This window comes from Elaeis guineensis, chromosome 8, assembly GCF_000442705.2.
Source record: "Elaeis guineensis isolate ETL-2024a chromosome 8, EG11, whole genome shotgun sequence".
NCBI classification, from domain to species: Eukaryota; Viridiplantae; Streptophyta; class Magnoliopsida; order Arecales; family Arecaceae; genus Elaeis; species Elaeis guineensis.
Window position 1 is genome coordinate 9,521,879 of NC_026000.2, and position 11,545 is coordinate 9,533,423.

Sequence of the window (11,545 nt, forward strand, 5' to 3'; positions counted from 1 at the left end):
CAACTAGAGATTTTAAATATAAAACTTAAATACTACATCCAAAAAAAACCTGAATTCTTCCAAATATTCAATAGCCTAAGTCCGTGCAAAAAAAAGGGTTGTATCTTTCGCGCGAAAGAAGGATTCACCATCCTTCGCGGGAATCTACCGTTGGATCGCGTAATAGTCCTTCCAGAACAGTGAAGCGCGTTGATGAAGAAGTTGATCCAATGGATCACGTCGCGGAAGAACAATAATCATTCTTTGAAGCAAAAATACAACCCACACCCTCTCTTCCGGCGAGTTTCCCACTTTCCCGTCTCTTCCCTTGGAAACACCCCACCAGTCCAAAGGCCCCACCACCGACCCTCAAGAGGCGAAAACTGCGAGCCAAGCAAGCAGATCGCGGTTCTACCATTAGGGCTCTTTCTATCTCTCTCTCACCCTTCGTGGTCGCAGGGAATAGGATTCTGCTCCACCGATCTGCATTGGTTCTAGGGGAATCCGAGCCCTCGGATCCGATCGATCCGTCGCCGCCATGGGCATCCTCTTCACCCGGATGCTCTCTTCGCTCTTCGGCAACCGGGAGGCTCGGATCCTCGTCCTCGGCCTCGACAATGCCGGAAAAACCACCATCCTCTGTATGTTTCTCCACCCCCCTCCCTTTTTCTTTCTTGAATTTGTTCCACGTTTTGGATCTACGGGACTACATCTATTTCGCTTTCTTTGTTTCAGATCGGCTCCAGATGGGGGAAGTAGTCTCCACGATCCCAAGTGCGTCTTCTCCCTCTCTCTTCCTTTAATTCTTGAGATTTCTTCTTTGCTAACCGCTGGCTTTTCTTTTCTCTTTGGTCTGATTCAGCGATCGGATTCAATGTGGAAACGGTGCAGTACAACAATATTAAGCTCCAAGTTTGGGATCTAGGTACGTGGATCTGCCCTTTCTTACTTTTTCTAGTTTTGCCCCTTTTATTGATGATTTTATCAGGGTGAAATTGTTTATGAAGAATCTGACACTGATTTACTTGGTACTGGCCTGCTGGCTTTGATGTGTCGAAGCTCAACTATGTTGTTGTAATGCCGATTTTTTAGTGATGTCTTTGTAGTAATGAGTTTGGCATAAAATTTGTAGATAAACGGTATTTTGTTTGATTGTTTGGAGCTTAATCATGATACTGCAATGCTGGTCGCTTTTGTCTATTTTATTTTTCGTTTTATTTCTTCTTTGTTTGTTTAATGGCCTAGCAAGCTGTAAAGATCTGAAATTTTGTATGTTTAATCAATGATATTAAGTAACTAGAGTAGAGGCCCCTCAAATCTCAATTGCGAAGTTGGTTTTCCATGTCTTATAAGGAGTATTGGCTATGTTCCTAGATGGTTAACAGTCTCATAAAAGTAAGCCAACAAGGGTATCATTGTAGACAAACAAAGTTACCATTGTAGGATGACTCCATCATGGTCAAAGTTAATAATAAAAATTAAAAGTGACATGTTCCATTGTTGATATCTGAAGTTATTATGCTGAGTTGGAGAAAATGAATATTTTTTTGGTGACTTAGTACCACATAATGTGAGAAACAACTTTTGGATCCACAGAAATGGGGTAATAATCCAACATGTACAAGGCAACTGGGTGATAATCACTAACACCATGCATCTGTTAAAATATCTTTGTACTAGAGTTATTGTATGTTTTCAAATTGTGCAACTGATTAATCAGTGCAAAGCAAATAAGTAAACTTGCAAGAGACACTTTTCCAACTTTTGCTATGAACATGTCAACTAATGAATTTAGTTGAGCATCTATATATTTCATATTACCAATTCCAACATGCTTTCAAAGAGATGTGATGAGTTTGTTGGTTATATTATTAAGAAAGCCTGGTTCTTTTAAACTAGATAGTTTGAATCTTAAAAACTTGTCCCTATGTCTCAATGAAAAATCCAGAATATATATATTCAAATATTATATATATTCCGGTCCTGTATAAGTAAAAAAGCCCTGGCTGTTAGCCAATGTATTGTCCATGCTGGAGGTTTCTGAGTGTAAATATATGCTACAGTATATACTGATACTAGATCTAGCAGAGAGGCTTATGCTATATTGTGATACGTGTTGCATACTGATCGATTAACGATAAGTTTATACACTTTCAAGTCTTCAGGAATTATGGCCATGCATGTAGCTTGAAACTGTTACATTGTATCTGGGTTTTTTTCTCATAATTATTGAACCTTGGACTTATTTTTAACATCAATTTGTTGTTTGGAATGATTCATTTACTTTAACTGATTCATCTACTAAATGCTGTTTTTGACATGAACTGTATGGTTTGCTGAAACAGGTGGGCAGACAAGTATCAGGTATTTCATATCCTGCTTAATCAAATCTTCAGATAATGATGTTATATCTTGTCTATGTTTTTCCAACATATTAACTTGCTATGTTCTATCTCCTTATTGTTAGTGGAATCCTCTTAGATGTCCATCCTTAGTGTGTTTGCTAACTAGTTTCTATGGGGGTCCTTCACTATGAAATCATCAAAAATTTCTCCAATAAAATATGTTAGTTCTTAGATATTCATAATAATCAAGCTTTATCCAACTGTTTTGTGTTGCCTTTGTGGTCCTTATTCACCAAACACTCCTGTTTAGGGTAATCTCAGAGTTTATTTTAAGTTTTTCTATATATCTGCCCTAATATTCACAGAAATCGAATTTATATGCACTTCATCATTCAACATGCTTTTCATGACTGGTTCTCAACCTAATGTCAAACCTCTGCCTTTTCTTATTTGGGCTTGGGACTGGCATTGGTAGCTACATGTTAGTTTATAGATATGAGAATATATTTTAAACTTTGGAGTGTTCCTCTATAGAGATGGAAACATGTTTTCCTTTAGTTTCAATAAGAAAGTGATCTACAATCCTGCGAATAATTTATAAGTAGAAATATTCTGACAGCACTAATACACAATTGTTCAAAATGGAAAGATTCTCATAGTGCCCTAGGAAACCATATACTGAAAATTACGAAATCATCCTATCCTAGACTATTATAGAAAGAAGACCTGGAGCTGTTAAAATCAAATTTAGTCATATACCTAGAGCTGAAGAACCATAAGAAGATTTCAAAGTGTAAAGCTGATTTCCCAAACATGTTGTCTTTATGAGTGTCCCCTCTATTGATTGTTGACTCAAGAAGGCCTGTAGACTCACATATTAGTGAGATCACTTTAATTGTTTGGAAAAGATCAGCTCAAGGGAAAATATCATGACCCTGGTGATCTGTCTAATTGTGGCTATACTTTACATTAACAACTATGGTGAAGAGATTGCTTATGCAACCTTTTTGATGGTGTTTGATCTATTGGCTAAGTCAACCTTCTCCGATGGTTGTTATTCTTAGAAGCTTTGGTTACATGAGCTGGGGTGTGTGCGCGCGCGCTATGCACTTTGAGGCGAGGAGAGAGAATGGGCGGGAGGCGGAAGATTTTTAATAATCACAAATGACTAATGTCATAGGGAAGACCAAGTTTTTGGTTTTTTGATTGTAAGTTCCTACGAGTTAACAAACCTTGTTATGGATGTCTATCTGTTTAGAAGATTGTATTAGAAGTGTTTAGATAGTTCTGAAACATAGAGAAAGCATGACCAGGGACGCTTGTTATGTGATTCGGCTGTGTTTTGTTCCAATCATTCACTTTATTATGTGTATACAGAGAAAAACTTATGCATGCAGTGATAAATAGAAGTCCATAATTTTGCTTCATGTAAAATTATGTCACCACCACTTTTTAACATAGATATGCCATTTCTGTAGTAGCCTTAAGAAAGTAAGTTTGGTATGTAAGGAATGAAGCCACCAATTGGATTAACACCATTTTTTAGTAAAAAGAATTGACAGGTTCTTGTTTCAACATATCGGAATGACTAGTCTGAGAAAGATAGTGTTCTGTGGCCGTATAAAGATTATTTTTTTTGCCTTTTGATTTGACAACTATAGAAGTTTGTAAATTAAAGAGTTAGGTAACTTGCTAAATTGACGTGAATTAAATGAAATTATGAAGTAGAATGGAAACCAATGTGGCCTGTATGCAATGTCAAGTCCTAAAGGTACAATGAAAGAAGTGACAACTATTGAGTGATTGGTGACAATGGGTTGTGTGAAAGACATTGCAGTCTCCTCTGATGTGCTTTTTCCTGTAGTGAAGATCCTTCTGAAGTATATAAACTATGCAATATGTATATGATACTCCTTTATAGGGAACCAGATTTGGAAAAAGTACCTTCCTCATTCATAACGTCATGAACTCATAGGTATCCACAATGACCTCGTCCAACTGTATATCGAGGTCAGCATCCCTGCCTCATCCTTTTTCCCAATTTCGCTCTTGCATGCATGATTTGTGATGGAATCCGGCCTCCGATTCTTGATAGCTCAATTCATGATTTCTATATGAATATGCTTTGGAATCATAGAATCACGCTTCCAAGTCAGTTGCGCTAGTTGAATTAGGCAATTCTGGCTTCTAAGCTATTATCAATGACTAAAAACACCATTAGGTCTATTTAGGTTTGATGGGCATTATCATATTGAGGCATTATCTAATGGTGGCTTATTCTTGAGTTTAGAATTTGATGATAGTGTTAATTGTTTGATGAAAAATCTCTTATACAAATGTTGTATCAATATCGTCTTTGATGAGAGGCCTTGTTTATAATGGAGGTTGGGAAGGGTGTTACCCAGATAATGGTAGTTGGAGTTTTTGGAAGATCCATTACATGTAATTTGCATGAGAATTACCGCCTTGTCAGTTTTCATGGTGCCTCGCTTATGGCCCACCTCCCAAACCATTGAGTGGCTTTTATATGTGGGCTGACCACCAATTAGGTACCTAACTGGTGTGCCTAGGCCCAGGTGTGGGTTCGGATTTGGACAATATGCTAGGAGTGGTGGACGTATTTGCATATGTTGCATCAAAAGATTATGATACTCTTGTTTTCCCAATTGGTGCTGAAGCATCCTTATTTCAAGCATTACTATATTATTATTTTTTCCCTAAATTTGCATCAACTATTTCATCATCTCATAAAATTGCTTGATTTGTCATCTCTCTTGACTAGTTCATCATTCTTTTGAAGGATTTGTATTGTTGCATTATCTGTAGGGAATATCTTTAATTTCACTAGTTAACATATTACATTACACTAAAATGGATTCTTGGATTAATGTAAAAATGATTCTTTACCATTTTTATATTTTCTGATATATCTTCTGATTTATTTCTAGTTTTCTAGTTATAGTTTATCTATGGAATTTACTTTAATTATGAATATGGTTTGCTTTGTTGTCTGCCTAAAGGTCTGTTTTTCGCCTAATCATATTGCAGTTTCCAAGCTGCCCACATACTGCAACCACCTTTTAAAACACTTGTCATCATTGTTGTTGAAAATGTACCCACAGCACCCTTGTGAACAGTTAGAGATGAATATCGATGTGGTACCAGTGAGCAAATGGATGTGATTCAAATGAAAGCTGAGTGACATGTTGTCAAAATTTGGTCTTTAGTTGATATGGACAATTTGATTGAAGATCAATAATTTGTGACTGTTTTTGTGGAAGACAAAACTTGTAGTTCCAGCACAGTATTTACAGCTATTCAATCCATGAGTTGGTATTTTATTAGTGAGTTCAGTGCGATAATTCAGCATCCTAGTTAGAGAGCATATTTTTCTATGTTTTTTTATTGATTAGAAGCTGCAAATGTTTATGATATACTAAACACAGAATTGGGTGGGCAATGAGAATCAAAAGTATATTGAATTAGTAAATTAACTCTGCTGAGAATGCTTATATAGGAGCCTTTGGTGTAAAAATGAGTTATAGGAGAGGGCAGCCTAACAGTCTTTAGCTTCTCTAATATTCAGCTTTGCGTAATACCTTCTAATAGTTGGATAAAGTGGACATGTCTGTAGAGTCTAATTTGATTGTTATATGTGAGGAATACTTTGAAGTGTATTGTCTGAGTAAATATGTTGAAAGTTTGGAAGGCTATTAGTTTAAGATTGAGATTAAAAGAGATGATGATAAAGGTGAAAATGTGGTAATTTTGGGAGCTTAATAGTGAATGTGATCAAATAACTGTAGGCGTGTCACCACTACGTGACAAGTGAAAACCATTCAAGATGATTTGCGTTTTCTACATCATAGGCTAGACACAACCTTTGTGAGGAAGGGTGCTTGTTATAGAGAGGGGGTGCTGGTGAAATATTTGCATGCAAGTAGGAGGAATTTTGATATACTCACAAAGGTCTAGTTATTCCTTTGTGAAGAAAATTGTTGGTTCTGTTATCTTTTCTATCATATAATTTTAAGAAACATAGACTTGTATGCTTGCAGAATGAGCCATTGAAAAAGCCCATTAATAACTACTTTTGTCTTTTCATTTCTTTTTTGCTTTTTTTTTTTGGCATGTGTATTCATGTGTGGTGTGTGTGTGAACATATACAGGCCCTATTGGAGATGCTACTTTCCAAACACCCAAGCCATTATCTATGTTGTTGATTCAAGTGATACTGATAGATTGGTGACGGCTAAGGATGAATTTCATGCTATCCTAGAGGTATGCAGCATGCTAAAGATCATTTCTTCATTTGTTCCATTATACATTTTTGCAACAATACTATGCTATGAATCAAGAATGTTATGAAGAATCTGACTTGATGAATACTTTATTTATATGATCTGTTATGATTATTCTTTGGCAGAATTTTCTCGTGTGTGTATTTTATGAATTATATATAAAAAAATATTTTTTGTCATGTATTTATAAATGATTGGATGCTGATAGGGGAGTAAGGTGCATTAAAATTGATCTCAAAGAAAATCAGATGGTTCGAGGAAAAAACCTCATGTGCGAATGAGTGACTAGAAAAGGCCTTCAACCAAAGCCTTTCAATTGAGTTCCAGCCTCCAATAAGATGAACAAATGAGGAAGCTCTGCAATCTCTACTGCTTGAACTAAAAAAACAATGATATCGTTCCTTTTGCTTATGATTTCGGTTTAAATTTTACAAAATAAATTATCTCAAAAATGTTTTTTTTTCCTGTAAATTCACCAAGCATGCTATAATGTTATCTTACTGAAATTATGACAATGCAGTTCAATCATGAATGATTAAGTGGTTTGAACTAGCCTTGAACTAAGTCTGCTGCTGATATGACCATTTGGTTGATAAGCTAGGTCCATGATTGGGCTATTTTGACAACCGTGAGGTGCATATCGTGACCCTTGTCATGGACAAGGTTCCCGGTGAATCAGTGTATCGTATCTGAATCGAGACTCTTTTTTTTTTTTTGGTTGTGTTGTGTTTTGTGGGAGGCGGGGGGGTTGATCAGAGGATCCTTGTATGTTGATGACCGGGTGCTTGAGCCCAAACAGAAATGTGGTCCTGCTTTTAGGCACCAATCTTGGAATGGTCACTAGATACTGGTAAAGGAGGTAATTTAAATGCAACACAGGCATGTCCATTAGAAAATTAGCAATTGGTGTTACAACAGCATGAGCATCTTAGATTGCAATGGGGCCAAAGATGCTGCCAACACCTGTTCGTGTTACAGCTTATTAAGCTAATTTAACTTCATCATTATTGAGATATCAGTTATTTTATACAAATCAATTGTTTTTTAACCTGTCATCACAGTTAATTGATATGTCTCACTGTAAAAATTATGTATTCTTGGTGTCATAAACAAATCAAATGTAACCAGCAATATAAGCAGCTTATCCAGTTTTTATGTCCTTTTACTTTATTAATTAAATTGAACTGCGTCTTCTAATCTCATATGGTTAAGACAGCATAAGTGATAGGCTTTGATAGTTTACCACGGGTGAGGAGTTAAGATCAAGGAGATTTGCAAGGAGAACATGTCATTGTACCTATGCATAAAATTCTTTCTTGGATTTCAAATGATTGGTTGACTGTCAGCCATCATTTAGTGATTATAGTAAATGAATTTATCATGATTAGCTGCATGTATCTTCATATAAATGTTATAATTTAAATGACTCGTATTGCAAATATCTCTGGATCTTCTTATTTTATGCTAATTACTTCATTGTATTACAACCATACCAATCTTGTTGTCTACAAAATCTTGTCATGGTGGCTATTTTACAAATTAGATAAAGTAAAAAAAGATTCCCCTAAAAAAAGATGAAGCCAAAAAGATGCAACTTAATATTAATATACTTGAAAATATTTCTCTATTTATAGTTTTGTGCCTGTTCCCTTGCCGTTTGTAAGATTAGATCTAGGCCTCAATTAATCTCGTCCCATTCAATTGTTGGTGATGTTGTTGTTGTTTTTATTTTTTTGGGCTCAGACTCTTTCCATTCAATTGTTTAGCAGTCAAATCTTGTGATATTCTCAGGTTAAGTTGACATGGATCAAGATTCAATAGTGTCTTTATAATTCACAGACCATAACAGTGCCCAAAATGAAGTTAACATACACCTCCAGAGGGGAGGATCAAAACAATTACATATTCTGTTCTTCCAACAGCTGCGATGACTAAAAAAATTTAATTGCTTCATTTTCTTTGCCAGGAGGAAGAGCTAAAAGGTGCAGTTGTCCTCGTATATGCAAACAAGCAGGTGAAGAGAGTTGTTCTACAATTCAATTTAGCCTCTAGAGCTCCTTTTTTTAAAAAAAAAAAAAAAATGTTGTGAATGTGTGTGAACCATTATTTTAGCATTTCTTTTAATCAATTCATTTATTTTAAATTTTATTTTTTGTTAAAAGAAATTTTGGGAGTTGAGCATTATTCTGCATATATCCCTCGAAAATCACTTGTATGTTCATCCTTCAAAAAATAGAAAGTGAATACATGCCTCAAAAAGTTTGAAGTTTTCATCTATAGCCTTTCCATCACACTACATTAATTTCAGTTGTTGTGACTATAGTTTGGCTATGTTAAAAGTTGATTCAACTTGTACCATGATTATTTTTCCCTTAGAATTTTGACAGAAAGAAAGCCAATTGTGAATTTGGCATGACTCTCTTTTCTGATCTATATCTTACTTTTTGTTTTATGCCCCACTTTATAAGCAGTTGTCTCATTCAAGCATGATCTCTTTCTTCATAGAAAATTCATTCTAGCAATTGCTTGTTTGCTCTTTCCTCTGTTCCTTTTTCTTTTTTTTTTTTTTGGCACTTCTTGCCCATTGGATGTTCCTTCGGTTCATATGTCATCTTGCTGTCTCTTTGTGAACACAGTTAGCTATGCTCTTGCTCTGGTAAGTTTTTACACCTTTGATATAATCAATATTTTGCTTGCTTTGATTGCCATAGTATACCTCACAATATAGTTTTTTTTAAGCATGTGCGCCTCACTATTCTAGTTTTTTAACATTGTCTGTTTGTTGGTGATAAGGATAAAACACCTCTATACTTAGGTCTTGTAGCTATTTTGTCATGGGTTGCCATATTTAATCAGATTAAGGCAGTACTTTGTGAGACTCTTCCTATGTTGCCTATATCATCTACTTGGAGAATATCTTGGCATCCTGGTGCCTCAGTGGTATAGTTATTTGTGTTCCTGTGCAGGATCTCCCAGGTGCACTTGATGATGCTGCAATAACCGAAGCCTTGGAACTTCATAAGATAAAAAACCGTCAGTGGGCCATCTTTAAAACTTCAGCTCTAAAAGGAGAAGGGCTATTTGAGGGTTTAGACTGGTAAGCTCAATTTACCATTTCAGCTTGCAACTAATTAATGAAGTGCGAAACTAACTGCAGTAGCTTCTTTAAAGAAATCAAACGGTGCAAAACTAGTAAGGTGAACTTTTAAAGAAGTGCCTGACTAGTTCTAATCAATGATGCTGGCCATGCTTGGCAGATGCCTCATTTATGACTAGTTAATAGCGGCTAACATGGTCCAACATGAAGATCCAAGACATAGCTGTTAAAACTTATGATGGAATACTTGGATTTTCGTATTCATTACGTTATATCTGGCTTTTGCTCTGTGCCATAGAGCTACCCTCTCAGAAATAACTTTTCAAGTGCAGAGGTTTAAAACTTCATTAATTTTTGTGTGGATGGTGAGGAAATTAGTGCATGGGTTTATCATGCAGATGGCAAACTAGAAGAGATAGTGCAGTAAGAAACATAGCTGTATGATTAATATTCATCTATCTTGCAGCTTGTGGTAAAAAACTGCATGACAACATGAATTGGTTCTTATTCCTTAGATGATCGTCAATGTGATTGAACTTGACAAACTCCATAATTTCATTTTTCAGCCTGCATTTCGTGTCCATCTCTTTCATCCATTTGGATTTTCCAAGCATAGATCTTTATCCCATCTGATGATTTGATGGTGGAACTCTTCTAAAATTAGCCAAGAGACATGTTCTCTTGTAGGCTATTACTTGTGTATAATTAATTTTGTTTCCCATGGGGATGCTCTAGTGAAAGTTCTGATTTCGAAACAAGATGGAAATTCCATGACGTGCTAGAGCTTAGTGGGAAGTGATGTTCATTGATGCAGGCTCAGTAACACGCTCAAGTCTGGGAGCTAATTTGTGAAGTACAATGGTGTACATCTCTCAGATATAGAAGGGAGGATGGAGGGACTTGCAGATCCCGGGGAATGATCCAAGAAGATCTTGGTTTTCATGCCATGATGGTAAAATTTTTCTGACATATCTTTTTCCTATAGCGCGAGAGTTTTCCTCGCACATTACTTGTGAAATTGTGGTCAAGGAGTTGGAACATATATCATTCTGTTTCGCATTAGGAACTTTGAGCAGCGTTAGAATTGGTGGAGCAAATATTGTTTGAGGGTATAAATTATTTTACATCCTTTCAAGATTGCGATTGGTCATCATGTAGAACTATTTTAGTTTTCTATTTGGATAGACGATCAGTGGTGATTCTGTTTCTTAATTAGTGTCTCCAGACATCCTTTTGAGAGAACCTTATTGGGTATATATTATTTATTCTTTGCCATTTCAGCAACGTCAGCTAATTGTTGATGCCTTGCAAGACACAGGTGAGAAATGGGAAATACAAAATGTCGAATCATTACGTAAGTTGGGCGTCACCGTCATGGATTTTGAAACAGAATTAATTAATCCGTGAGAGCGGCAAGCGTAGTTTTTGTTTTTCATGTGCGATGCGGACGTGCATCCGAACCGTTGAAGCGTGAATCCATGCTGCTTTCGTTTCCCGTGCTCTGATGTGCAACCCTCTTGATTTTTGTGATTTTCATTTAAAAACTACGTTTGCTTGATTCAAAGCCAACAAAAATTTAGCTATGCCGTTCATATCATGTAATGTCCCCATTATAACTATCAATCTGACAAATATACCTCTTAGATTAGTTTCAAGGCTTTTCTTTCTCTAAAAAAATAGGTTTGAAACGACATTTATCCTCTCCACTGGGTCAAATAATATATCACATGCCACGTTGGAGCGTTTTACAAAATTGTTATGCCTTCATTACGGTATTTATCGATAAAGGGATCAGCAGTAGTACATCTATTATCTCTGTATTC

General features: G+C 36.0%; 1 protein-coding gene across 1 annotated transcript; it reads left to right on the forward strand.

The window, feature by feature from the left end:
• Positions 1-378: 378 nt before the first annotated feature.
• LOC105050357 (ADP-ribosylation factor 1) lies at positions 379-10,934 on the forward strand. Its single transcript, XM_010930330.4, has 8 exons — positions 379-620; positions 715-753; positions 842-904; positions 2,325-2,343; positions 6,494-6,605; positions 8,592-8,639; positions 9,592-9,722; positions 10,537-10,934. Exons 1-8 carry the CDS (start codon positions 518-520, stop codon positions 10,565-10,567), a joined length of 546 nt encoding a protein of 181 aa, XP_010928632.1. The 5' UTR covers positions 379-517; the 3' UTR covers positions 10,568-10,934.
• Positions 10,935-11,545: the final 611 nt, after the last annotated feature.